At 47.1% G+C, this 26,255-nt stretch overlaps 12 protein-coding genes across 12 annotated transcripts; 6 read left to right on the top strand and 6 right to left on the bottom strand.

Annotated features, from left to right (window-relative positions):
* Positions 1-394: 394 nt before the first annotated feature.
* On the bottom strand, positions 395-1,523 carry V2V93DRAFT_86907 (uncharacterized protein). Its single transcript, XM_066912814.1, has 2 exons — positions 1,469-1,523; positions 395-1,367 (listed from the first exon to the last, which is right to left on the bottom strand). Exon 2 carries the CDS (start codon positions 1,054-1,056, stop codon positions 808-810), a length of 249 nt encoding a protein of 82 aa, XP_066763663.1. The 5' UTR covers positions 1,057-1,367; positions 1,469-1,523; the 3' UTR covers positions 395-807.
* On the top strand, positions 740-1,523 carry V2V93DRAFT_375141 (uncharacterized protein). The gene is made up of 2 exons (XM_066911410.1): positions 740-1,360; positions 1,463-1,523. Exon 1 carries the CDS (start codon positions 1,077-1,079, stop codon positions 1,320-1,322), a length of 246 nt encoding a protein of 81 aa, XP_066763664.1. The 5' UTR covers positions 740-1,076; the 3' UTR covers positions 1,323-1,360; positions 1,463-1,523.
* A 1,961-nt stretch (positions 1,524-3,484) lies between these two features.
* On the top strand, positions 3,485-4,836 carry V2V93DRAFT_375138 (NADP-dependent oxidoreductase domain-containing protein). Its single transcript, XM_066911409.1, has one exon. The coding sequence runs from the start codon at positions 3,520-3,522 to the stop codon at positions 4,579-4,581; it is 1,062 nt and encodes a 353-aa protein (XP_066763662.1). The 5' UTR covers positions 3,485-3,519; the 3' UTR covers positions 4,582-4,836.
* V2V93DRAFT_339385 (uncharacterized protein) lies at positions 4,608-6,822 on the bottom strand. The gene is made up of 2 exons (XM_066907774.1): positions 6,611-6,822; positions 4,608-6,545 (listed from the first exon to the last, which is right to left on the bottom strand). Exons 1-2 carry the CDS (start codon positions 6,629-6,631, stop codon positions 4,845-4,847), a joined length of 1,722 nt encoding a protein of 573 aa, XP_066763661.1. The 5' UTR covers positions 6,632-6,822; the 3' UTR covers positions 4,608-4,844.
* Positions 6,823-6,967: 145 nt separating this feature from the next.
* V2V93DRAFT_328407 (uncharacterized protein) lies at positions 6,968-7,441 on the top strand (the record flags this gene model as incomplete). Its single annotated transcript, XM_066907592.1, has 2 exons — positions 6,968-7,245; positions 7,318-7,441. Coding segments are annotated over 2 exons (402 nt in total), but the record flags the coding sequence as incomplete, so codon positions are not given.
* Positions 7,442-7,957: 516 nt separating this feature from the next.
* On the top strand, positions 7,958-11,870 carry V2V93DRAFT_375133 (hydroxymethylglutaryl-coenzyme A reductase-domain-containing protein). Its single transcript, XM_066911408.1, has 3 exons — positions 7,958-8,719; positions 8,838-11,136; positions 11,204-11,870. The coding sequence occupies exons 1-3, from the start codon at positions 8,204-8,206 to the stop codon at positions 11,566-11,568; spliced, it is 3,180 nt and encodes a 1,059-aa protein (XP_066763659.1). The 5' UTR covers positions 7,958-8,203; the 3' UTR covers positions 11,569-11,870.
* Positions 11,871-12,086: 216 nt separating this feature from the next.
* V2V93DRAFT_382445 (nitrogen permease regulator of amino acid transport activity 3-domain-containing protein) lies at positions 12,087-15,327 on the top strand (the record flags this gene model as incomplete). The annotated part of the gene is made up of 2 exons (XM_066912151.1): positions 12,087-14,533; positions 14,607-15,327. 2 exons carry the CDS (start codon positions 12,087-12,089, stop codon positions 15,325-15,327), a joined length of 3,168 nt encoding a protein of 1,055 aa, XP_066763658.1.
* V2V93DRAFT_375129 (uncharacterized protein) lies at positions 15,323-16,205 on the bottom strand. The gene has a single exon (XM_066911407.1). The coding sequence runs from the start codon at positions 16,079-16,081 to the stop codon at positions 15,398-15,400; it is 684 nt and encodes a 227-aa protein (XP_066763657.1). The 5' UTR covers positions 16,082-16,205; the 3' UTR covers positions 15,323-15,397.
* A 642-nt stretch (positions 16,206-16,847) lies between these two features.
* V2V93DRAFT_328391 (uncharacterized protein) lies at positions 16,848-18,707 on the top strand (the record flags this gene model as incomplete). Its single annotated transcript, XM_066907588.1, has 1 exon — positions 16,848-18,707. One exon carries the CDS (start codon positions 16,848-16,850, stop codon positions 18,705-18,707), a length of 1,860 nt encoding a protein of 619 aa, XP_066763656.1.
* A 164-nt stretch (positions 18,708-18,871) lies between these two features.
* V2V93DRAFT_375127 (histidine phosphatase superfamily) lies at positions 18,872-20,942 on the bottom strand. Its single transcript, XM_066911406.1, has one exon. The coding sequence runs from the start codon at positions 20,850-20,852 to the stop codon at positions 19,041-19,043; it is 1,812 nt and encodes a 603-aa protein (XP_066763655.1). The 5' UTR covers positions 20,853-20,942; the 3' UTR covers positions 18,872-19,040.
* Positions 20,943-21,171: 229 nt separating this feature from the next.
* V2V93DRAFT_375126 (uncharacterized protein) lies at positions 21,172-22,648 on the bottom strand. The gene has a single exon (XM_066911405.1). It carries the CDS (start codon positions 22,534-22,536, stop codon positions 21,253-21,255), a length of 1,284 nt encoding a protein of 427 aa, XP_066763654.1. The 5' UTR covers positions 22,537-22,648; the 3' UTR covers positions 21,172-21,252.
* A 1,312-nt stretch (positions 22,649-23,960) lies between these two features.
* V2V93DRAFT_350375 (uncharacterized protein) lies at positions 23,961-26,151 on the bottom strand (the record flags this gene model as incomplete). Its single annotated transcript, XM_066907967.1, has 2 exons — positions 25,176-26,151; positions 23,961-25,109 (listed from the first exon to the last, which is right to left on the bottom strand). Exons 1-2 carry the CDS (start codon positions 26,061-26,063, stop codon positions 23,961-23,963), a joined length of 2,037 nt encoding a protein of 678 aa, XP_066763653.1. The 5' UTR covers positions 26,064-26,151.
* Positions 26,152-26,255: the final 104 nt, after the last annotated feature.

The following is a 26,255-nucleotide window of genomic DNA, read 5'->3' as shown; positions in this document are numbered from 1 at the left end:
CTTTGCGTATCCGTTTTCTGGATTATTGCGCTGGGCAGCTGCTGAGCACCACAGTTGCTCGTCGCAGTCTCGCGACGGATACGGCTAGCGGCCGGCTGCTTACCCGGACTGCACGCGTGACCGACGCGTCACTTGCTCGTTTTCTGCTTCTATCGTCTACCCGCTTTGCGATCTCTATCGTCGCCCTTTTCACCATCACTCGAGTAACATCTACCTTCTATCTTATGTCCGTTCTTGTACTTGTAATATGTAGAGTCGTAGCAGATTGGGGCTGTCTAGATTCTCTAGTTGGGTGAGCCGGTAAGTTATCTTATCTAATCAGCTCTATCTCTTCGGCCAGTCATTTCAAACACTCGCTCCGCAACGGTTCTACTGATTTTAATTACTATTACCAGTATTGTCGATCTACCTTCTCCATTAAATCATACGTCTGCGATAATCTCTCCCTGGACTAAACCGCATTGGAACTATGTACACAAACCCCTCAAACTCACACTACGACATACGTGCTCCGTGCTCGTGACTACTTGCTGCGTCAACTATCTATCGATTAGATCAGATATTCATCTTCACCTTCACTACTTCACACCGCAATGGCGCATTCTTCGCCGTCACCCTACTATGCTCTTTTGAACCAAACAAATGCTCCACCACCGCTGCCGCCTCATCCAGGAACGCCTCAGCAAGCGCAAGTCAGACCACAGCCAGCCCAATACTCCCCACAGCTTCCTCATTATCAGCAGCAGCAGCAACATCAACAGCAACAGCAACATCAACTACCTCAGTCCGATGGCACTACACAACTCTTCACACCTGCATCTTTGCGTGATAAATCTCGCGCTGACTTGGCGCAATTGTTACAAGACGACACAGCTCTAACCGCATACTTTGAGGCCACGCACCCGGCATCAACCGCGCATGCGCAAAAAGTCGAGCAATTAACCGCCAGTATTTCGGCACTCGGTAAGCGAATTTCCGAAAAACAAGAGAAACTAGAAAAAAAGCGGTCAGAGACCGAGAAAGTACTTCGAGAGGCGCAAAAGTTAGATGATGCATGGCATGTCTGCGAGAAGGAAATGTATTCTGCGCTGCAACCGTACGCCGCCTCGTCACTCAAGGCGCGGCTTGCGGCAGCTACCTCTGAAGCAGAGCAGGTTTCTGAGGCTTTGGCTGGCTCATTTTTGGACACGAATGCGAGAGGTGATGTTGGACAGTTTGTGAGAGAGTATAGGCAGGTGCGGAGGATTTTCCATTTGAGAAAGGAGAGAATGGAAAGATGGAAGGAGGAGCGGGTTGGAGGCGTGGCTAGAAGTAATGGGTGATGAAGATTTATCTGGTTTTGGATGTATATAACAATTGATATAGCACTAATGCATTGGGATTTTTTCGAAGATGTACGCATATGGGAAAAAAAACGCGTGCTGTGTGGCAAAGGGCTTGACCATTCAAGCTCTAGACTTCTTAATGCTTGTGCCATAGTAGTAATAATTTTTGATAAATAGTAAGCTACTGTTTTTTACTGTTTTACAATTTTTGCTTGTGAATTCAAGATTGTTTGAAAGCAAACACTCGTACTTGAGCTCACGCTAAAAACCATTTAATGTGATCAAACATATTCGTAAAATGCTCTCTTAATATTTTGAGCATTATTCCAATTTGTTTTTTTCTTTATTTTTTGCGTAAATAAATTGACCAGAAGTATTAGAATAATCAAAGTCAACCAGATAGAAGGTCAAGTTCACGGTAAAGTTTAAACATTACAATAATATCAGGGGCAACATTGACGGTGATGTTTATTTTATTTTCTATTTTATATTCTCACAAACTTTGCTGATTTCGGTGCAATGTGACTACTTTTATTGAGAATAACAATAAATTCTGATATTTAAACCTATTCAGTAATTCAAATCAATGATGACCATTATCAAATCAAGCAATCAAAGATAAAATTTCTGAATAGGGTAAATAGCAACTAGTATTACCTTCACTGAGTCGATTCAATACAACGATTGATATACTATACATTCAATAGTGAGCGGTGATAATGAGATAAAACCAGAAACATATAGGAGAAAATTACTAAAGAAAGTCAGTCGTAGTTAGTTTACAGGCTTGCTTAATACGGCTGAAATCGTTGACCATCTCTTTCTTTTCACTCATATTTGCTCACCACTCAGCTTTGACAAACAGCAAAAAGCGTTGCCTAGCCGTGAAATCATGAGACTAAAAATTTCAAAATGAAAAAGAAAAGAGGAAAGAAATTAAACAGAAAAAATAAGAAGAGACAAGGTATTAGGAGAGTTTCTAAAGAGGCACAATAGTCCTTGTCAAGCCACTTTTAACCACATTCCACATCGTCAAAAATTATGCATATACGCAGAATTGCTACTATATGATAAAGAAAGTAGTGCAAGAGCAAAGCTGATTTGATATGAATACAAAGGGAGATGTGAGAGAATACCCGGAAGTCATGACCAGCGTCTTGTCAAGAGTACGCCTGCCACTACCACCACGAGCAAGATTGAAAAAATTGACACAGAAATCGAGTTGTAATAGCCGATAAAAATGCAATTGAGCAATTTGAATAAAGATTAAAGAGCCTGCAATGCGGTGGTAATTCAACCGCCTGCGCGAGAGCGGGGATGATTTGACTAGTGCTTAGAGAAGAGTCACAGCATTTCGAACAATCTACAGAGTATATAGTGAAAATCCAGTTACAAAGTTCAAAAAACACTTTATACCGTAATAAAAACAGCATCAACATGAGAAGCGAAGATCAAAGGGGCATGAGTAATAGCAACGGAAGAGCATTGTCGACCGGGGAGGAAGATGGTAGCCGTGCGGCTGCGGCAAAAGGCGAACGACGCAGAGGATGACGTAATTATTAGGGTGGAGAAGAATTGTTTGGGCAACTGCTCCGGCCGGATAAAATAGGGCCAGCCAGCACGGACTTGGTTGCGAATTGGGTCGAACCCACTTTTTCTGCGTTAAAAATGGCTGATTAGATAGAGTCGAGTGTTAATTTGCGAAGGAGAATAGTTGTGATTGTCTATTGTGCCGAGAAAAAGGAGATGTGGATGCAGATGTAGAAATGTAGGCTGGCATATTAGTAGTGCGGGGGAGTTGTCACTCATTTATACGCAGCGAGTATTCTAACAAGAGCAGCAGTATAAAACAATACAATGAAGTGCTGATATACAAATACCACGCAAGATAAATATTCACAGTGAAGGAAGAGAAGCAATGTAAAAGCAAGAGTTGAGACGGCGGGTAAAGCCAGCAGATTAGGAAATAATAGCCTGTTTGGCACACATGCACTTCCTGCTTTTACTATATATTCATTCCAAATATTATATTCTTATACTGCTATAGCACTTTAGCCAATCTTTGTGCAATAAAACACCAGTCAGCCAGCGGAGATCGGCTGGCAAAAAGAGCGCCGTCTTCGCGTGGGCCGCACACGCAAACGTGGATAAATGAGCCCTCGCCCGCGCCTATTTCTTGTCCGCCTTCGCCCTGATGCTCACAAATTCTTTTTTCTCCTCCACATCCACCCGCACCCTCTCGCGCACTCTCTTCTCTCTATCTTCCCTGATCTCTAAACGCACAATGGTTACTCCCTCAGTCACCCTCTCCGGCACCGGCAGACAGATGCCTCTTGTCGGCTTCGGCATCTGGAAGGTCCCGCAGGAGACATGCGCCGAGACCGTCTACAACGCCATCAAGTCCGGATACCGCCTCATCGACGGCGCCCAGGACTACGGTAACGAGAAGGAAGCCGGCGAAGGTGTCCGCAAGGCCATCGCCGACGGTCTCGTCACCCGCGAGGAGCTCTTTATCACCTCCAAGCTCTGGAACACTTTCCACTCCAAGGAGAACGTCCTCAAGTTGACCAAGAAGTCGCTCGACGATTGGGGTCTTGACTACTTTGATCTCTGGCTCATTCACTTCCCCATTGCTCAGAAGTACGTCGACCCTGCCGAGCGCTACCCGCCCAACCTTCTCTACGACGTCGAGAAGGGCACCATGGAGTTTGAGGACGTGCCAATCTCGGAGACCTGGTCCCAGTTTGAGGAAGCCGTCAAGCTTGGCTACGCAAAGAACATTGGTGTCTCCAACTTCGCCGGCGCGCTCCTCATTGACCTCTACCGCTACGCCAAGATCAAGCCCTCCGTTCTTCAGATCGAACACCACCCCTACCTCACCCAGCCCCAGATGATCGCTCTTGCCAAGCAGCTCGGCATTGCCATCACCGGATACTCTTCCTTCGGTCCTCAGTCCTTCCTCGAGATGGGCTCCCAGGCTGCTCTCGACACCCCTCTGCTCATGAACCACGACGTCATCACAACCATTGCAAAGGCTCACTCAAGAACCCCTGCGCAGGTTATCCTCCGCTGGGCAACCCAGCGTGGTGTCGCCGTCATCCCCAAGTCAAACAACCCCCAGCGTCTTGGCGAGAACCTCAATCATACTGACTTTGATCTGGCTCAGGCTGAGCTTGACGCCATCTCGGCGCTTAATATTGGTCTGCGCTTCAATGACCCTGCTGACTGGCCTGGTCACATCTACATCTTTGCTTAAAGCTACTATATAACTATATATAATTCTGTATATTTCCTGGTTTTCATTTAATATAAGCTATCGATTAGAAATTGCTTGCAAGCTCATAGCAGATCGTACGTCATCTGAATTGTAAAAATAATTATGTCTGGCGTCATAATCACGTGAATAGAAAAAAATCTGGATGCAGAGTTAAGCGAGCTTCGACTTGAAATACTACAGAATGAAATATTCGATAACGGCAATAATGTAAATTACCTGTAACAAATCTGCAACTATATACACTATCTAGTCCTAATAACTCCTGCTGCAATCAGCAGCTCAATCTTCCGTCTGACCTCAGGGTTCTTCATATGGTTATTTAACGCCATCGGATTATCCTTCGCCTGCCCCAGAATTGACTGCATGACCGGGTCACTCAAGATTCCTGCAATTTCAGGATCCTTTCCAATACGCTCCATAGCTTGCTCCTCAGTCTCGTTATCTTGACGCTGGAAGCGCTGAGCGTAAGCCTTCTGTCGTAGGACTTCGATCTCGTGCGCGCTCTGTCCCGAGACATCTTTCTCGGTGGCCTCCTTGAGCGTATCAAGACAGCCCACATATTCACGCATCGCAAACTGTGCATTCGCCTTACGCACATACGCGCGCACAAAATTAGGATCCTTTTGAATCGCGATTTCGCAATCCCGCACGGATTCAGGGAACGAGAGCAGCTTCGCATACGCTGCCGCACGGTTGGAGTATCCACGCGCATCTTCAGGCGCACGCTTGATCATCTCAGTGTAGGCCTTGACTGCACCAGGCCAGTCGGCGGCCTTGAAAAACGCGTTACCTTCCTCGCGCGCTGCCTCGGCCTTCTCAGGATCGATGTAGGACTCGACATCTTTCTGCTTCTTCTCCTTTTCGACCGCGCGCAACTTATTCAGTACATCAGGAGTACGATGCTCGGTTAGCGAGCGATTGTAGTACTCGATCGATTGCTCGAGGTTACCCAGCTTATGATATGCAGTGCCGAGACGACCGAAGGACTTTGCGATAACCTTGTAGTCTGTCCGCATTTCGCGCCCTTCATCGATAGCTTTCAAACAGGTCTTGATACATGTCTCCATATCTCCCTTCTCAAACTCGGCCGCGGCGAGATTGTTCAAGTACGTTATATCCTTGTGCAATTCCCACGCCTTGTTGTAATGCTCGATTGCCTCGTCAAACTTCCGCGACTTATAGGCCGAGTTTCCAAGTGCCTTTTCACTATCGGCTTCCTTCTTTGCTTTCACAGATTCGTCTTCTTCCTCGGGCTCAGGAACTGGTTCCGGTTCGGGCGATTTAGCGGCGGGCGTTTTAACAGGCGTTGGCTGGGGTTCGCTGGCTGGCGCATCTGGCATCGGCGAGTCGCTTGCTGCAGTTGTCATATTTAAACCAAGTAAGACAGAGATGACCTGCATCAATCTCGGGTCACTCATCATCTCCTGACTCATCGACTGAGGATTCTTCTGCATTCTCTTCAACTTTTCGACGAATGCCGCGTCGGCCAAGAATGAGCTCGTGGCAGGATTACCAGCTAGTTTAGCCCACATCGTGCTATCGTCAAAGATCTTGCCAAGTCCCATATCAGGTGTTGTACCATCTTCGGCTGCCTCAGCCGCGATCGCATCGTCTACTGCCTTCTTTCCGCTCTTCGCCTGCGCATTGGAGGGATCGATCCTAAGGGCTTCCTCGTATGCGTCATGCGCAGCAAGGAGATCACCCTGACCATGTAAAGCCGTGGCTTTGCGCGTGTATCCCTTCGCCCAGGTTGGCGAGATCTTGATGCACTCTTCGGCATCAGCGAGCGCGGCGTCGAATTCCTGCTTGGCGGCGTGCGATCCGGATCTGTTTGAGTAGAGGATATGATTTGGAGAGGGAGAAGCTTCAATTGCTGAGGTGAAAGCTTTTATAGCATTGTCGTAGTCTTTGGCTGCGAAAAATGCATTACCTTGCGCTTTAAACTACACAGAGCTCATTAGATTAAATGTCGATGATGCAGAAGCTAAGTCCAGCACGAGATACATACTTGATCTGCTTCAGTAGCCATTGTATTCGCGATTCAAAAGCTCAACGAAATAATCAATTCCAAATTTGAGTGACAAAGTGTAGATATTGGAGAAAGGAAGAGAAACCAAAACTCGTTGGTCGTGCCTCTGGTTTTCAATTCCTGCCTCGAAAACTTCCAGAAAATGCCGTCCTGGAATCCGGGTAACCTTATGTTTTGGGATGCGGCGCGACCTTATGCATCGCCGGAGTGGATAATGAAAGAATATATAGTCAACATAGACGAAGACTAGCTAATGACAGATGCAAGGTGAGTGAGTTATAAAGGATTAGAAATATTGATGCGGATGATTGATCTCTTTGATCGTACAGGCTTAGATCGGTGTACATCCCCTGGGGATACGAGGTACCCGAATTTCCGTCTCTCTCATGGCCCACGACCTCACGAATGGACACAAAGTACTATCTCTACTATCGCAAAGATATATGGCGATTCACATGTTTGTGGACTATAATAGTTTACGAAGTTGTGCATTTTGCCGCAGGGCTATGGGCTGCACTCATGAGCAGGAGATTGAAATCCTTTGTCATTTTGGCGATCTACATGTTTGTCGGCGGCGTTGGCGGAATCATTAGCGGAAGTATAATTGGTGCAATGTACGTCTAACGGATTATACAATATCATATGAGTGGCTTTGTGTGATTGCTGACATTTTTCTTGCTGATTAGTCTCGGATTAATATATAGTGCCGGCGCGTTCGCTATGTCTACTTGGATTCCGTTCGTATGGGCCGTCGTTCAAATCCTGACGTTGATTATGACTTCTTATTCGATGTCTGCTATTGTGATGTGACTTTGTTCTATTACTTAATTCCTGTTATCTTAAATATGCATTGTTGTATTAGGCGTGCGCGGTGCCAGTTATGTTGCAGTTTTAGTATGGTATGCTGGCGTTTATTTGTATGATATTCTTTCCTTTGCATTTATCTATTCTTTATCGGTGGTTTGTAATCTGCTTTGGATGGTTTGTTTTTTTGATTTTCTTATTGCGCTTTATCACTGACTACAAAATGGGTTATTGGCTTGAGATTCAGAGGTACGCGCCTGACGAGTGAAACATCTTTTCTATCGCTAGTGTATTGAATTAACGAAAATCTTTTGCAAAATGTTGAGTATATGTGTTGCTTATATGCAGGATTTATATAACATCTGTTAAATATTCATTGAAAGCGAGTAGGAAGCTGATATTTTGGGATTGCCTAGGACCCCGTCTATCAAAAAAGTTCTCGAAGCAGCACATATGATTACACACTAATATACACATCTTTACTCTGCTCCAACACCAACAAATATATCAGTTATATTGGAGTTTTTCTAGAAATATGTTACTGTGCCAATAGATAAAAGTATATCAGGGTTGCCGAATTCAGTGGCAAGCCAGTCCCGAATAAGACTACGAGTCCGAGTTCCCTTAGAGATAAAGTTTTGTACCCTTCAAACCCACTCCTTTGCTCGCGGCCATCTCCCACTTCTCCACGACTGGCTTCTTACCCTTCCTACTTCCACTACCTCTTCCTTTCTTTCTCCCTTCCTTGCTTCGTGCTTGCGTCTCGCTATGGCGAGTGCACTAGCTCGTATGCTGGCGGCCATCGCTAGGCCATCATCGACTCACCCCATCCACACAATAGTTTTCATCGGTATCCTCGCGTCGACCGCGTACCTCTCCATACTCAACATCTCAGTCCCCAATTCAGAGTCCCAGCTTCTCCCAGCTCATCTCTACCGACCTTCTACTATTTCTGAATGGAAACAGATTGACGACCCGGACAAGTATGCGTCAGCTGAGCACTACGCGCTCCTGCAGCTGCGCTTCCAGACCGACGTCGCCGGTGTGCCTCTCCCCTTTGTAAATTCCTCTGTCCCTGCCATTTCTCCACAGGGTCGCGATGTTCTTGTGAAGTTCAACTCTCTGCGTGATTGGACTGAAATTATGCATGACTTACAGCCTTCTTATGATTCTGATAGTGCGCCTGAGTCGGCTTGGGTTTGGCACTTAGCTAGCTCGCGACGCGGGTTTGTCTGGATTGAATGGCTCAAGTTCAGCTATTCGCGATTCGTTCAGCAATTTAAAGTATGTTATCGCTCTTGTTTGACTGCTATCTTTTACTAGATGATTTTTTTTTTTGATTTTTGGTTTATGGATTTAATGATTTTGAGGGTGTGCGTGCTAACTTCTCGATTCAATTTAGCGGGCCGAAACTTTCGATGTCGCAATTATGGGGCTTGCTTATGCTGCTATGCATCTCACTTTTGTCTCCCTTTTTATTTCAATGCGTAAAGTTGGCTCTCATGCTTGGCTTTCCGTCACTGTTCTCATGTCGTCGTCGTTTGCTTTCCTTTTTGCGCTCGTGACCACGTCGTACATGGGTGTACCCATCAACATGGTCTTACTTTCCGAAGGTCTTCCTTTTCTTGTCGTAACTGTCGGTTTTGAAGGTTATGTTAGCCTTGCTCGTGCTACGCTGCAGGGCTCGAAGGTTCCCAGCATCAGCAGCGCGATCGAACAAGTTGGGTTCAAGATCTGTTTGAACTATGTCATTGAACTGCTTGTTTTCATCGCCGGCGCTAGTTCTGGTATTGGTGGCCTGAGTCAGTTTTGCTTTTTAGCTGTCTGGATTTTGGTTTACGATTTCGCGATGTTGTTTACTTTCTATGTTGCTATTATGAGTATTAAACTCGAATTCAATCGTATCAAGCGCCATGCTTCGATTCGCAAGGCACTTGAAGAAGATGGCGTCGCTGAACGTGCGGCTGAGAGTTTTGCTGAGAGTTTTGAGGAGAGTGAAAATAAAGCGCAGTCGAATGGCGAGACTATCATTTTTGGCAAGACCTTTAAGGACTCGTCAATCTCGTGGTTCAAGACGGCCATGGTTCTTGCTTTTGCCTTGGTTAATCTGTTCAACCTTACGACAGCTCCATTCAGAGAGCACAATATCACTGTTGGTGTAGTTGATCCTTTTTCGGTCTTGCCTAGCTTGAGTGCGCTTGCGAGCGGTGCGCAGTCCTATCTTCGCAACGGAGTGGTCGTGACCGTCATGCCGCCTATGGAGTACTACCTTTTGCCCAAGTCTTCTGAGTTTGAGAATACAGTCAATTCGATCTTTGAGTCGTGGTCACGTACCATTAGCGACCCTGTGCTGAGCAAGTGGGCTGTTATTGTACTTTCCATTTCGGTGGGCTTGAACATGTACCTCTTCCAGGCGAGCCAGTACAGCGCTGGTCCCCAGATCAAGGTTGTCGAGAAGATTGTCGAGGTACCGACGACCAAGAGTCTGTCAACTGTTTCTGGTTCTACGACAACCGTTTCGACTGCTAACTCGAGCTCTCACGATACCGAGACTGATTCTGATAAGGATTCTGATGATGGTGTTGTTGAGATTACTGTCAAACCCAGAAAAACTCTTTTGCCTATGGAAGAAGCTATTGGTTACGTCAAGGCTGGTAGAACGAAAGAATTGTCTGACGAAGATATCATTTCCTTGACCAAAGCCGGCAAGATTCCTCTTTACGCGCTTGAAAAGCAGCTTGCTGACTGCACTCGTGCTGTTTATATTCGTCGCGCTGTGGTCTCGCGGTCAACGGAAGACGGCACTCTTGAGAACTCGAGTCTACCCTACTTGCACTATGACTTTACTCGTGTGCTTGGTGCGTGTTGCGAGAATGTTATCGGATACATGCCTATCCCTGTTGGTCTTGCGGGTCCTCTCATCATTGACGGTAAGAAATTCTATATCCCGATGGCAACTACTGAAGGATGCCTTGTTGCCTCGACTATGCGTGGATGCAAGGCTATGAACGCTGGAGGTGGTGTGACGACCGTGTTGCTTCAAGATGGAATGACTCGAGGACCTGCTGTTTCCTTCCCTAGTCTGGTGCGTGCTGGTGCTGCTAAGCTGTGGCTTGATTCCGAGGAAGGACAGAAAACCATGAAGAAGGCTTTCGATTCGACTTCGCGATTTGCGAGGTTGAGTTCATTGAAGACTGCTATTGCTGGTTCGACGTTGTATATCCGGTTCCGAACTACGACTGGTGATGCTATGGGAATGAATATGATTTCAAAAGGTACTGAGCACGCACTCAAGTATATGGCTGAGCAGGCTGGATTCCCTGATATGGTGGTAGTATCGGTCTCCGGTAATTATTGTACAGACAAGAAGGCTGCTGCTGTTAATTGGATCGAGGGCCGTGGTAAAAGTGTCGTCGCTGAAGCTATTGTGCCTGGCCATATCGTACGGTCGGTACTGAAGTCTGATGTTGATGCGCTGGTTGAACTTAATATAACGAAAAACCTGATGGGTAGTGCAATGGCTGGCAGTGTCGGTGGATTTAATGCGCAGGCTGCGAACCTTGTCACTGCAATTTACCTTGCTACTGGTCAGGATCCGGCGCAGAATGTCGAAAGTTCGAATTGTATAACGTTGATGAAGAATGTTGGTGGAGATTTGCAGATTTCTGTGTCGATGCCATCTATTGAAGTTGGTACAATTGGTATGTTTCTTTTCTGTTATGATAGAGGAGCTGGGTTTGTATCCTGATATTAATGCTTTTGAAATAGGCGGCGGTACGATTCTGGAGCCTCAGTCGGCTATGTTAGATCTCCTTGGAGTTCGCGGACCGCACCCAACCAACCCTGGCGACAATTCGCGCCAACTTGCAAAAATTGTGGCTGCTGGTGTCTTGGCCGGTGAGCTCTCACTTTGTTCGGCGCTTGCAGCTGGCCATCTCGTGCAGAGCCATATGGCTCTGAATCGCTCCGTCCCCGCCACTAGAGCTACCACTCCGGGGCCGGACACGACAGCAGCTGCGACAGCGCTTACTCCTGCGACGCTGGCCGCGACTGTGGCAGGCGTTAACGGATCTGCACAGTCTTCTGCTGAATTGGCAAGATTGCAAAAAGGATCTCAAATCTGCTTTGCATGATTTGGTCGTGAATGAATAATATACCTTCGATCATCAAAAACAAAAGCAACAATAAGAAAAATTGTATATTTATGTTTAATTCAGTTTGTCTATATTATTTAGCGGGTGTATTTGAGGTGGTTGTCGTTTAAATGGTTTTGTGCGTCTTATGTATCTGTATCTACCTCTTTCATCTTGCGATCCATTGCTTTAATTGTTTCAGCTTTTGATTTTACTCTAGACTTGTGCTTTTCTGTTTGTTTTCTACATTCTGAATTTGATTTATTATCATATATAAAATCTTTTGATTGTAAGTTAACCACGAGAGCTTTTGAAAAAATATCCTGGATTAAATTGTAAGGATTGGTGTATAGGGTAAAAAGCCCCGCGATGACGCTGCGGCGGTTATAAAGTTTGCAGATTGACGGATTAAATTTACTAGACGCTAAACGATATCCACTCCCGATATTCCAGCACACACACACATTTTATATTCGCAGACATAGCCAAGCCAGGAAGTCAGAACGCACCTGGCGGGAATGAGTAAACGCGCATCAGGTAGTGGCGATGGTGCTGCTAATCCACGATTACGAGGGATTTTGTTTGTGATTACTACTCCTGGTGGTCCGCAGTTTGTGTTCAATTATCCACAAACATCAGGGAACACTACTTCTACAACACGTAAGGATATTGCTTATTATCAACAAAGAGTTTCTGCAGCCGCTTCGCCTAGAGTAAGACCTGCGGAAGGCGGTAGCGGTAGTAGTGGAGTAGCAGCATCATTGAGTAGCAGGTTATCGAGGCTGATGCAGCAGCAGCAACAACAAGGCGATGGTTCTGGTTCGACATTGACATCGCCTTCTCTTGATCCATTTTCCAAGCCGTACATTTTTGAATCGCCGGAGTCGTCACCTTCTAGCTCATTGTATAATTCTGAAGTATCGTATTCGTCTTCTGACGAGGAGGGTGCGGAGAGTGCGGGCTATACGAGCGGTAGTAGATCGGATGGGTCTCGCAGTGATGAAGATATTGACGCTCTTGATCTTGACGAAGAAGCAACGAGCCGTGGCCGCGGCACAAGTGAGATGCTTAGCGTGTCTCAAACAATAGCGTTGGGCTCGGCTACGGGTGATGTGTATACTCGTCAGACTTCACAAAGACGGTCAACGTCACGCACAAATAATCGACGCACTCGACGCGAAACTAGCGCAACAAGAAATTCGAAAACACAATCATCTGCTTCATCGAGACATCGTAGTCGAACACCGGGTGAACGAGTAGTGAGAAAATCAAACCTATCGAGCTCCACAACGTTAAGCAACGAGAAGGAAGAGACCGCCTCACCGTCTTTAGCTACTTCGTCTTCCCCTAGAATTGCCGCACTGTCCGAAATCGATACTTCGTCTATAACAAATAGCATTAATCTTGCAGAGATATCAGCTTCTCTACGATCCCCAAATATTGCTCCTTCAATTGCACCCCGCGCAGGTAGCATCTCGCTATCTCGCCGCAGCAGCTTGGCAGACATCTCCCCCGCTCCGGACTCAAGCAACACAAGCCCCCTTCAAGGCGCAATTCACCATCACCGTCATCATTATCACCAGCGCCATCACCGACACCGCAGTGCAGATCTGGACGCTGACGACAATGACGAGGACGAAGAGAACGACAGCGGCGACGACGACAGTGTAAACAATCGACACGCAAGAGAACCTTCTTCTCTTGTGTCATGGGAGCGTGCGTTTGGATTTGATGCAGAGTTCCTTGCTACATTGTGTTGTCCACAGCGCAGTATGTGCGACTCTAAATTCGAGTTTACGGTTGATGATCTGGCGTTTTTGGGATTACCGATGCATGCTAGACCTGATGGGAAATGGAAGCGCAGTGCGCGAGAGCGAATGCGGAATTGGAGGAAGACGTATGTTGGCGGATCTACATCGGCTGCATCTGCTGGAGTGAAGAGTATGACTTCTGGTTCTGACCGCAATGAGGAGGAGTATGAGAATTATTATGAAGGCGATGAGGATGAGGCTGATAGTAGCGTCAACGCACTTGAGCGTTCGTTTATTACTAGCTTAACACTTGATAGTTTATCGTCATCGCAACCTCCTTCAGATACGATCGATGAAGAATTAGACGATGAATTAGACGAAGAAGAAGAAGAAGAAGAAGAAGAAGAAGAAGAGGAAGAAGGTACGCCGGCAGAGTATATTAACAGCGTGTTCCACGCTTTTCAACTCCACACTCGAGACGGAAACGATAGCGCAAATGAGGGAGATATGCCGTCGTCTTTAGGACCGGAGACCGAAGTTCAATCGCGCGAGCAGTCAGCAGCGCCATCGACTAATGTCTCTCCGATTCTCGATGGATTGCGTATTCGTGGAAAGTCAGTAGCAGACGAGAGCGTGATGCGGATGTTTCATGTTGTATTTGTCCTGGATCCGCCAGAGCTCGAGTACAATGCTCGCATGGATGACATGTATGAGTACATTGCTGCACCACTGGCAGAATGTTTACGCTATGAACAGCACAGATCGAATTACGTTTCAAAGCAGGCTCAAATGATATTACGACTTCGAGAGCGAGCGATAGAGAACGGACTATCTCCGGAAGAGCTGTGGGCACAGTCATTGACGAAATCTAGTCTTGCTCTTGCGCTGGCACAGGTCTATCTTGCGATATCGAGCGGATCGATTGCTAATGTGGTTATTAATGGCACGACGCGGTCGTTTCAGATTCCGATTAGAATGCATTCAGGTAGTTTGCCTTCGATACTGGAGCCGATTCGTACGCCAGGTTTTTATCTTACGACCGAAGAAGACTATGCTGATGTCGGGAGTCAGTCTGTTGAAAATGGCGCGGTCCTATCGTTTGCGGAGCATGCGATCTTGCTGCTGGAGAGTGTTGAGCGGATTATGATTGCGATGCAAGTTGACGAGCGTAGTCAATTTGCAAAGTTCATTAACGCACTTAGTCCCACTGAATCGTATGTATTTATTTACTGAGCTTATTTTGCTGATTTATTTATTTGGTGTTGACTTTGGTATGTGTAAATATAGGCTGGTTAAAGTGGCTGCTAGCACAGAAATTGATTTGAGCGAGATTGAGATGTATGCTCGACATTTAATATACTGGCGGCGAGCTCGAACAATTATCCCGGTCCACAGACGCGGCATCTATATTGTTGCACCTACGGCGCCGCTCTCAAATCTTGCATCACACAAGAAAATATTTGCACGAAAATTTCCTGGACTGCCTTCTCTGCCAAGACTACTACATAGCATTTCAGCACATGAGCCGCGTCCGTTTGGCAATTTGATTCCAGAACATGCATTGCGGGAAACTTATCTGGAAGCACTGGCGTGGATGCTGAGATATGGATATCTTGCACAGATACGTACGTTCATATGGTTACGGATATCAAGTAAAGTGAAGAAAGCGGCAGCTGAAGCTGAAGCTGAGCGAAAAGAGATGGAGAGCGACGATGAAGATGAGGCGGATATAGTATTTCACAAGCTAGAGAGAAAAGACAATGATGTGGATGAGGACACAATATTGAATGAACCTGAGCGAGCAAATGTGTTGGAGCGCAGTTGGATGGACAAGATTGTCGAGGGCCAAAGCGCGCGGACGCGTGAGATGTTTTGGAAAGTGGTAAAGTATATGAATGGGCGGTGTGCGTTTGAGGATATCGCTGGGCGGGAAGGGATTGATAGACGAGACATGCGGCAGCTGCTTGCGGCTATCAAGGAGCATATAATTGTGTCGCGACATTGGTAGAGGTTATTTTGTATATTAATAATATATGTAACAAAGAAAGAGAAAATAAAAAAGCCAATATTATGTACAATCAAACTCTTCTAGCATGCTTGGGACGAACACCACCGACGCGCAATTTTGTTCCGTCACTAACTCGATTTATTTTATGTCTAATAGCCTCAGTTTCACGACCATTTAGAAGCTGTAGAAGCGACGAGCGGTTTCTTGAAAAGCCACGTAATTGGAGTTCGATGAATAGGTCAGTGTATCCGTTTTCGACAATTTTAGCGACAAAGGCAAGAGTCAGCTGGTACATTGCCTCGAGACCGCTCTTGGCTGAGCCCTTGAATCCAACTTGACCGGTCGACATTGAAATTTTGACTTCTTCGCCTGGAAGAGAGTAAGGATTTGCCACATCGCGGTAGATTGCCGAGAGGGTGTAGTGCGTATTGTTGCGAGAGAAAGAGGCATGCCAGACATAGCGAATGTAGACCTTGAGCATGGGGTTTTTCTTTTCGTACGAGATTGGGTGTGCGTATTTTAAAATGTCGGCGGCCTGAAGTCGTTCGCTTACATCATGCAGAAGAGGTCCAGATGCTGGCTTGGACGGGTTGCTGGCGGCAGCGGCTTCCGAGACGAGGCTACCGAAGAGAGTCGAGCGCGGGCGTGAAGAGGGGCCATCACGGAGGGAGGTGCAAGAAGATGAAAAGAGACGGAAGAATTGCGAATGAGGAGATGACGGCCGTAGCCTGCTAGTGAGTTGTGGTAACCGCATGGCTACTAGAGGGAAGATCCAAGAACTCAAGAAGATGAGCGGAGAATATTTCGGAGCAGGTAGGAATTAGAGTTTCAAGACAGAAGCATCAAACGTTTACGCAGTTAAGTTTAGTCAGGTGACTGGTTAATCTGGGTACAGTTGATACAATGCATTAGAGTTGGACACAGAGTTGGTTAGTGCGTTTCATGTCTCAGTAATAATCCGCGACGGGATCCGCGCAGCGTGCCTGCCAAACCGACGAGAGTTGGCTAGAGAAATGTGATAAGTTTAGCGAACAGCATCAGCAAGCAGTAGCAGCAAACAACACTCGGTATCAGATTTCTAGCAGTCCGTTGCAGCCCGCAAGAGCCTAGAGAGAGATAATAATGGATTAGGGTAAATTTACCTATTTTGAGAAGCCTAACCCTACGCCGCATCAGATCCCTTGTTCGGGCGGAGGCTTCGTTTGCCGATCACCAGGCGGGGAAGCATACGCAGAGACGATATAGCCAGCACTTCTGTATTCCATCGGAAAGCTCATTTGCTCAAAGTAACAATTTGAATCATCCTGCAGAGCGGCTACTCCTGTCTTCCCCGCATTATGTTTAGCCGGATAGTCGCGATTCGGCCGCGGTACATTTCCCCTCGTGGTTTCAGTTATCCGACATGACAGGATAAGTCACACTTGCACTCTCTTATATACAGCCTCCCTCGCCCGTCAAGGCTCGGTTTCCGTAGCCTGTTCTTATCTGTTCTTATCCTGCCTTTCTCCGCCTTCCCCGCAATGCAGCCAAAGAAACCTGGACCCTCCGCTTCAAACGTCGAGAACTCGATGTCTCCGCCGCATTCTCTGCATGAGAAGCAGCTTCATGTCGCTGACGAAAATAACCCGCTGACTGGCATGAGCTACGATGAGATCCTCGCGTCTGCGACCGCCTACGCCACCAGTAACGGTCTCGAGGATTTTGTCGACGAGTTTCGCAAGGGCGCCCTCGTTGCACGGAACCCGACCGCGCTCGGCCAGGACGTTGACTTACTCACCGATGCCGACCGCGAAAGTCTGATATACGAGGTCGAGCATAGGTGGTCGCAGCCTTTCCAACTCTACTCTCTCGTCGTCCTCTGCTCTCTCGCCGCTGCGGTTCAGGGTATGGACGAAACCGTCATTAACGGTGCCAACCTCTTCTATCCCAAGCAGTTCGGAATCGGCTCGGACTCTTCATATGATACTTGGATTGTCGGTCTCATCAACTCTGGTCCTTATCTCTGTTGTGCCGTTCTCGGCTGCTGGATTTCGGACCCCATGAACAGAGCGTTTGGCCGTCGTGGTACTATCTTCATTTCCTGTTTTGTCGCTGCAGCTACCTGCATCTGGGGCGCCTGCACAGACACCTGGTGGCATCTCTTTATCTCTCGCTTCTTCCTTGGTCTCGGAATAGGTTCAAAATCTGCCACTGTTCCCGTCTATGCTGCCGAATGTACGCCTGCAGTCATTCGAGGTGCCCTTGTCATGATGTGGCAGATGTGGACTGCGTTCGGCATCATGCTTGGTTACATCGCCGATGTCGCCTTTTACTACGTGCCAGACAAGCCACATATCACTGGTCTCAACTGGCGCCTTATGATCGGCTCGGCTTGCGTTCCTGCCATCATTGTCTGCGCTCAGGTATTCTTCTGTCCTGAGTCGCCACGTTGGTACATGCTTAGGCAGCAGCATCGCAAGGCATTTGAGTCTATGCGTGTCTTGCGTGGAAATGATCTCCAGGCTGCTCGCGATATTTACTACATGCACGTTCTTCTCGTTCAAGAGCAAGAAACTCAGCGTGGTCGTAATCTCGTCCTCGAGCTCTTCACCGTCCCGCGCAATCGTCGCGCTGCCTTGGCTTCGTGGATCGTCATGTTCATGCAGCAATTTTGCGGTGTAAATGTTATTGCCTATTACTCTTCCACCATTTTCAGGGACTCAGGCTTCTCCGATATTTCGGCCTTGCTGGCATCTATGGGCTTTGGGATTATTAACTTCCTCTTTGCCATCCCTGCAATCTACACCATTGACACTTTTGGTCGTCGCTTCCTCCTTCTTGTCACATTTCCTCTCATGGCTTTGTTCCTCCTCTTCACTGGCTTCTCTTTTTACATTCCCAGTGGTAATGCGCGCATCGGCTGCGTCGCCTTGGGTATCTATCTGTTTGGTATTGTCTACTCGCCGGGTGAAGGTCCCGTGCCGTTTACGTACTCAGCCGAAGCTTTCCCGCTCTATATTCGTGATTTAGGAATGTCCTTTGCAACAGCTACCACTTGGTTTTTCAACTTTATCCTCTCACTTACCTGGCCTAGTCTGCAGACCGCATTCACCACTCAGGGTGCCTTTGGCTGGTACGCCGCTTGGAACGTTGTCGGATTCTTCCTCGTACTATTCTTCCTTCCCGAGACAAAGGCACTTACGCTAGAAGAACTTGATAGAGTATTTGAAGTTCCTACTAGAACTCACATGAAGTATCAACTGTCTGTTTCTAAATGGTTTGTTAACAAGAATATCTTGCATAAGAAGGACGTTGTTAAGCCGCCGCCATTATACAAGCTTAAGTATGTTGGTATGTCGCGTGACGAGGATCTCGAAAAGGCTGCAACTCTTCATTCATAATGTGTTCTACTATTGATCTCATATTTATCTGAAGTCTGATATTTTTTTTTGAGGAAAGGATTGCTTTTATTGTAAACAATTATTGTAAGCAATAATTATGTATTGCTGGTTTTGTTGTAAAGGGGGTTGATTTTTTTTTTTTCTGGAATAGTGGAGATGATTGGCAGGCAGGTAGTAACAAATTGAATTTCTTCTTATATAATCTTACTCTACGAGAAACGATGTAAATCAAAATATTAGTATAATAAACCCCACACACATGTCCCACAATTTAAAAACCATATGCTAAACAACAACATTCAAAAACACAATCTCAAGTTTGCTAAAAAATTTTTATTCATCGGCCGGCTTGTGAAATTCTGGCGCGTTTTCCCAACCCCTTGGGATTCCAAAACATGCATTCTCATAGTCAACTTTCTCGGTAGCAATTCTCAGAGCGTCGATAAAGGTCGTCAAAGAGCAGAATCCATCTTCATTCTCAGGACACTCGCCAACGCCTAGTAAAGGGACCACGCGGCCGTTAAGTTTCAAACGGACCATGGTTTCAGAAAATTCGGGGCAGTCAATGAGTTCGACGTATAGTCTGGCACCGAAAGGAGTCAGCCTAGAAGCAACGAATAGGCGAGGCTGAAGCATTGTCGTTGAAGGAAGTTGACCAAAAGGTAAACCGAGCGCGGTCAAGATTGCAAGAATAATTGTATCGTGCGTCATATCCATGTAAAAGAGCTGGTCTAGAGGGAAAGTTTCTTCGCTACCAGTGATTGTGACATTGACACTTGCGTACGGCTCAGTCAAAAGGTGTCCCTCAAGTCTGGCTTGCAATTCCTTCAACCAACCAACTCCCTGTGCTGCGCCGACGGCAGAGCCCAACGACGCATCACCCCAAAACTCAAGAGCATCCCGATACTCATATCCGTACCATTCCTTTTCTGTGAAAAGCTCGCAGAACCGCGAGTATCCGTAAGCCGCAGTTTCGTACGCACACATCGCCATGATCGAGTATGTGTCCATCGGTGTCAAATTTGCCGTTGGCAACAATTTATTCAATCTCTCAGCTGCATCCTTGAGGAAAATAGACACCCATTCGCGATAAATACGCGATCCAATAGTGAAGCGCTTGGATTGAGAGTTGGGGCACGAGTAGTACGATGCTAAAGTGTTGTTCTCGAGCGGCTTCTCAGACATGTAAACCATCTTGTATAAGTCATCATTGTCTACAGGCGCGTTCGGTTCGCCTGAATAGACACCAAAAAATCCTGCCGCCCAGGCGTGTGCCGAGGTGTTGATTCGCGACTGGTCAGTGGTACGCAGGACAATTTTTGGTCGCGCAGTACCGTTAGGATACACGTTCAAAGAAGGATGGTAAAACATCTCCTCCTTTTCAGTCGCATTGAACAAAAGCCTACCATGGGTTTCCCAGAAAAGCGAGCCGGAAGTAAACTCTGTAGCGACACCTGAGGCAAGAAGTAACTCATCACTCATGGTCTGGCGCCAGTCCGAGATCCATGAAAGCTCATCGGCAGGCTTTTCGGTTATGTTGTAAAGCTTCTCAGCCATCTCATTAATCTTCTCAAACGCTCCTCCAGTAGGATATCGCTCAGCATGACGATGCAACACATGAACTTGCTTGAAACTGCACTGCGCATGCGGCAATCCATAGTATCCCTTGCCGGCATTCTCGCTGATACCAGGCCACGCCTTGCCAGTCTCGTAGTATGGCGACAGCGAACCCCACGACTGCTTCATATTGAATCCAGATGCAAAGGAAATTCCCGTCGGTGCAGCTATAGGCGAGGCATCTCGCGAGGGAGTACGCGAGCGGTGCGAAATGAAGAAAAATACCATGAAGAGAAGCACCGCAGGCACAATCAAAATCACAATCAACTTTTTCAACGCCGGCTCTGTACCACTCGACCGCGTTCTTCGGAACCGAGTAGGTGCAGCCTCGGTTGTCGCTGTCGGTGCCAGCTGCTCTGCAGCAACTGCCTGGAGGTCAGCTTCAAGGTCGACGTTTGACCCGTTCTGAGACGCAGTCGACGAGGTATCATTGGCTTCTCCATCGCTAGATGAGCGAGGCTGCGCTGGCTGCCCGTCGTGTAAGAGAGGGTCATAGACCCCGTTGTTTGCACCAGCCTTGTCTGCCATTGTGCCTGTTTCAATGTATTCTATAAACAAACGAAACGAGGAACGAGAGTGAGTTGGTAGTAAGACTTTATTTCTGACCGGCTTAGGATAAGTTTCAGATAACAAGGTGTGCAGCGGTCAACCTAACCCTGATTTAATATTGGCGCTTCATTAAATAGCGTTAGACTGTTACGGATTCATGTGAGCAGTATGCATGTGCATAGCATAATCAAAAAACTGTCTGGGCTCTGGCTTGTAAACGGGATCACGTGAATTTATTTATCTTAATCCAGAACGGGAGCATGTATTAAAATATGTATACAATCTTCTCGATTCTATGCTAATATTAATCTCCTGTCCCTAACCATCCTTTAAACTCCCCGCCATTCCGGACTAAAGTCAAAACAATAAATAAAATTGGTTACTCAATGACGCGCATTCCCCAAAACGCCCGTCTAAACGCCAGCCGACCTTCCCGCTCCGCATACACGTTCTGTCCCTTGACCATCTTTCGCGCCAACAGCATGGCGTCAGATGCTTTGCCTACAACCCATCCGCCGGCTAATCCTCCAATTTCCCAAGCACTCAGTACGCATGCACCGGTGCCTTCGATGCTCTTACTCTTTGCCAGGACTCGGAAACCAGAGATTCCGAGTACGGCGAGGAATACGTAGTGTGGCACGTCACCAGCCTCGTCAAAGGTAGACAGGAATCCAAGAACAGCACAAGCTAAACCCGATGATCCGTTAATCGGTCTCAGAAATTGGGCATTTCCGCCTGCCAGTAATCGAGGAAGCAAAGCGGCTGACATGGTGGCCGTTACCATACCAGTGCCTAATACCGGCCCCAAGGCGGAAGGTGCGACAAGAAACTCTGTTTCGCGAGCAAGCCAGACTAAAGAAAGGGTTGACGCAAGAAAAGAGGCGAGGGAGTTGTGGGTAAACTGCGAGAGCAGAATAGAGAGCTTTGGAGATTTGCTAGTTGATGCAGAGGCAAGGCTGTAGAGTGGAAGATTGATAGATCCATACTTAACCAGCGCATCTCGAAGGCTTGGAAACAGCGTCTTTGCGGAGAAAAGGAGGCAGGCAATAACAGCAATACCCGTAGAGACTGGGTAAATATGATGCTGTCTTCTCGATCCTCCACCAGTAGCCCACTCATCGTCATTATCATCTCCGCCGCGTTTCGAAAAACCACCATCACTATCCTCGTATTTCTTCAATACATAGTACAGAGTTCCACCGAGAGTCAGACCAAAGCCGCTAGCGACCAGTCCTAAGTAAATCACGTATCCATACGTGTACCGCGCAAATATATTTCTTCTCGCGCGCGACGAAGTTTGAGAAAGATTGTCACGATCAGACAATAGCTTCATGTCATCCAAAAACAATGCTCCCTGTCGCTTTGAGTTGAACAACAAAGCGTTATCTAGTGAAACCTTTGAATTCGCACGATCAGTTCCCAGATAGTGCGCAGCCTTTTGGCTGATATCCACCAAGACTGGCTGCTCGGCTGTCTCGTTCATGATGCGTCTAAATGAGGACTCAGTTAATGGAGCATATCCAACGGTATCGTCGCCTAATGACTCTATACTCGGTTGCCGTTCTGATGCGGTTCTGACAAATTCAGGAGCTGATTCAGAAGGTGATGAATAGCTCATTTTATAAACCGAATCAACGGAGGCAGAAGCCTTAGCGGTGTTCATGGTCTGCGACTCGTCTGGTTGCGCCGCAACGCGTGCCGTCTTCTTAATCGGCTCAGGCAACCTAGTATTCCTCGGAACGGGCGGTATCGGAATGACAGGAATATTTGACTTGAATCCCATCTCCAGATTCTTTTTATTTCCCCGCGCTTTGCGCACCTTGTTGCTGGCATGGCGAACGCTGATCGGCGCGGGAATGTGGGCGCCAATGAGGCCGATGAGCCCGACTGGTCGACGGCCTGCAGCAGCCACTAGCGCCGAACAAGAAAAGGACATACTTCTAACCTATGCAATGCTCTTATATGTAGATGCAGACTCGGGTATCGATCAGTTTTCTCAGTCTGAATAGGTTAAAGGTGACAACGAAATGAGGTGAGGCAGGGAGATAAGATGATTTGGGAGTTCTGTTCTCCCAACGACCTCTCGTGCACGGGACTTTCGTTCACCTTGGTACTTCTCAGCTGCACTAGATGCGTCGCCGGATTTAAAACTTCATTGCAGCTGTAATGACCTTCTATTTTTACACAATTCATCCAAGAATCTGAAATAGTTTCTGTGTGAGATATATCCTTTCTGTACTAATATTCATCGTAAATAACTATCGATTTTTCATAATCCTACAAATTATATATCTGATTTCCCGAATTCAATCGCTATATATTTTGATGTCGAACAAATGTCCAAGATCTGGAAAATTGAGTCATTGAAGTATTCGTGTACGCACATGTTACTCTGTACGTTACTCTCACTAGCCCCGAGAATCTTATATGAGACGCATCCTGTATTAGCAATATATGTAGACGTCTATTTCGCACTTCCTCCCCACAGCCTTTTGTCAAAGACACATTCAATCTAGCAAGCAAATCTCAAAGCACGCGCCAGCAATGGGCAACAAACATTCAAGAGTCAGCTATCCATACCTGCCTTCCGGCTACTTCTCGCTCTACTATTGGCACTATCATCTCCGTATCGCGCTCTACAAAACCAAATACGAAATCGGCCTCGAGTTGAACAAAATCAGTGATTGCGAAGTAGCGTTTAGGATGACGCCTCGTCCCTTCAATCACATTGCGAAGAAAGCTCAAGGTGATGCTTGGTTTCGGATATGGGAGCTTGATATGGATCGCGTGAGAATTAACGAGGAGCTTGAGCGGATAAATCGGTATATGGAAGTACATGGCGATAAGGAAACATTCGAGTTTGAGGACGCTGAAAATATTTGGCAGGGGAAAATAGTGTAAAGACGTTTGCATTCTGCTTTGACATATCTTGATTTTTACGTAATCTATACTGCCAAAGTGGATTGAAACTGAAATCTAAATTAGTCAATAGCATTAATCAAATCGAAAGATAAACAACCTAGAACCAATATGCAACCCGAAATAGACCTAGTAAAAACCACTACTTAAAAGATATATTCTAGCAAGTTACTCGTCTTCCGGCGCGTCTTCCAACACGACATGTCTCAATGGACTCTCACTCCTCCTACTTTCCTCCTTTTTTAGCTCCCCACTTCTCGACCGATCGTCTGAGCTAATTTTTTGCTCATTTTTTTCCTCATTGTCCAGAAATTCTTCTTTTTCTGCTCCACTGTTCGTTTCTAGGAGTACGTGTCCAGATTTATCACCACTTTCAAGAACAAAAACTTCTTCAGCATTTTCATCTCTAGAAATTGGCTGCGATGCTTGTACAATCACTGACGTGTCGTCGTCATCAACAGCAGATATCGGAATATTTAATGGCACTTTGACTTCGTTCTTCTCTTCGTTGTCAAGAGACTCATCCTCTTCTGTCTCTGCCCGCTCGAGAGTGACATCCTTTGCAGGCTTTTCCATCACAAAATAGTCGCCGTCTTCAATAACTTCTTCGCCTACATTGGCAGCTTCAGAGGGAGCAATAGCCGGTCCATTGGATGGCACGCTATCGATATTCTTTGATTCCTCTTCAATAACTTCATAGCCTTCGTCGTCTTCTTCAGACTCTGAAGCACTGCTCGGGCTCAGAATCTTATCGATCTTGTCAGCAGCATTGACCGCCATAGTAGTGACCTCATGCTTCATAAGCCGTAGCTCCTGGCGTCGATTTTTGGTCTCCTCATCCTCATCCTCGGCTTCTGGAGTCGTCAATAAAATGTCATCCAGATCAGAGTAGTCCTTCTCAAGCTGAGCCTGGATTTCAAGGAGTTCATGCTTTTTTGGAGTATCGACAGACTGAGAAGCTAAGCTATCGATCTTAGCGGCACTTTCAGCAACTTTTGATCGTACAGTCGCAATCTGTGATTCAATAATCTCAAATGGAGACTTGACCGGTTCTGAAGGAATCTCAAATTTTGGTGGCGGCACAGATGGTTTAGAATGCGACAGCGTGTAGTGGAATGGAGGGCGCGTAGCCGAAGGAGGCTCAAAGAAACTTTCACTCTGATATGGCGTCTGCGGAGGCTGGTCTTGTTGCGCAGATATCGACGAAGAATCTTGCTCGGATAATTGTTCACCGCCAAACATCATGCGCATGAGTTCGTCAAATGAAGGGGCGTTGGCGGGTGTGCTTTTGCCGGTCTTTTGCTGCTTAGCAGGCGGCTGATCTGGTAGTAACGACTGCTTTTCGGCTTGTCTCTCGCGCGTCGACAAAGCAGGAGTAGAAACTGATTGTTCTGGAATTTCCCTCTTAATCTCGGCCTGGGAAGCACTGCCAAACAAGGCCGTCAAGAGGTCCTGTGCAGACTCATAGTTGACATCAGGAATGAGCTTTGTGCTCTCGCGATTGAACTCAGACGTCTGCGCAGGTGATGACTTATCGGCCGAGGGGGTAACCTTGTCCACGACTGATGAGCCTCGGCGAGAACCCCTCTTGAAATCAGCGCGAGGACTACCTCGAGTAGAGTAGAGCTCACGCGGCTTGATTCCCTGCTGGCGGAGGAACGACGAGATTGATCCCGGGCGGAAAGGAGTCTCATCAAGCTCTGAAGTCTCTGACCCGGGAGCCGAAATCTGCGGCTGCTCAGCATGATGATTATCAACGATATTCTGAAAAAGATGCTGCTGCGAGGGCAGAGTGAATGAGCTGCTACCGGGAATAGTCTGCGGCTGATCACGCGGTTGGACATATCTCAGAATACGCTGAATCTCGGCATCCTTGATCGCGCGCTCCTCCTGTTGCTTGCGGTAGACGGCATAGCGCAAGCGCTGGCGTCTGGCGATCTGTGCTTCGCGTTGCGCGAGAGCAGTAAACAAAGCGACAGCCTGATCGTGCTCCTCGCGCTCTTGCTGGCGCTGCTGCTGGACGGCACGAAGAACAAGATCCTGCTCTTCGGCGATGAGGTAGGTCAGCTGGTCGCGCTTTGCAGTAAGCTGCGACTGTCTGCGAGCCAAAAGCTGCTGTTCTAGGGCGAGACGCTGCTGCTCACGCTCGAGGGAGGTAAGCTGTGAGATATAGTGCGAGAGATGAGCTCGATGGGTGGTGATTGTCGGCGAGGCACTGGTCGGCGAGGCACTGATCTGCCGATCCGGCGCAGAAAACAGACGACTGTCCATGTTGTATATAAAAATAATACGATGGATATGAAGAAGTAGGAGGCAGAAGAGCTATTAAAGAAGAAAAACCGTAGCAAGGTGGTCGAGGTCGGTTCTTTTATGTCGACGGTTATGCGTCTGGAACGGATGTGGTTAGGGCTTTCTAGAATGCCCCAGCAAGCACGCGTGTTCTATGACGTCACAAGAGTCGTG

Source organism: Kockiozyma suomiensis (assembly GCF_038497685.1).
Source record: "Kockiozyma suomiensis strain NRRL Y-17356 unplaced genomic scaffold V2V93scaffold_15, whole genome shotgun sequence".
Taxonomy (NCBI): domain Eukaryota; kingdom Fungi; phylum Ascomycota; class Lipomycetes; order Lipomycetales; family Lipomycetaceae; genus Kockiozyma; species Kockiozyma suomiensis.
This window is presented reverse-complemented; position numbering and strand designations above follow the sequence as displayed.

Excerpts from the sequence above, each read along its gene's own strand:
- V2V93DRAFT_86907 (XM_066912814.1), bottom strand. The coding sequence starts at position 1,056 with ATGCATCATCTAACTTTTGCGCCTCTCGAAGTACTTTCTCGGTCTCTG.
- V2V93DRAFT_375141 (XM_066911410.1), top strand. The coding sequence starts at position 1,077 with ATGTATTCTGCGCTGCAACCGTACGCCGCCTCGTCACTCAAGGCGCGG.
- V2V93DRAFT_375138 (XM_066911409.1), top strand. The coding sequence starts at position 3,520 with ATGCTCACAAATTCTTTTTTCTCCTCCACATCCACCCGCACCCTCTCG.
- V2V93DRAFT_339385 (XM_066907774.1), bottom strand. The coding sequence starts at position 6,631 with ATGGCTACTGAAGCAGATCAA. Across the intron at positions 6,546-6,610 it reads TGGCTACTGAAGCAGATCAA|TTTAAAGCGCAAGGTAATGC; the intron begins GTATGTATCTCG and ends AGCTCTGTGTAG.
- V2V93DRAFT_375133 (XM_066911408.1), top strand. The coding sequence starts at position 8,204 with ATGGCGAGTGCACTAGCTCGTATGCTGGCGGCCATCGCTAGGCCATCA. Across the intron at positions 8,720-8,837 it reads GATTCGTTCAGCAATTTAAA|CGGGCCGAAACTTTCGATGT; the intron begins GTATGTTATCGC and ends GATTCAATTTAG. Across the intron at positions 11,137-11,203 it reads TATTGAAGTTGGTACAATTG|GCGGCGGTACGATTCTGGAG; the intron begins GTATGTTTCTTT and ends CTTTTGAAATAG.
- V2V93DRAFT_375129 (XM_066911407.1), bottom strand. The coding sequence starts at position 16,081 with ATGCGGTTACCACAACTCACTAGCAGGCTACGGCCGTCATCTCCTCAT.
- V2V93DRAFT_375127 (XM_066911406.1), bottom strand. The coding sequence starts at position 20,852 with ATGGCAGACAAGGCTGGTGCAAACAACGGGGTCTATGACCCTCTCTTA.
- V2V93DRAFT_375126 (XM_066911405.1), bottom strand. The coding sequence starts at position 22,536 with ATGAACACCGCTAAGGCTTCTGCCTCCGTTGATTCGGTTTATAAAATG.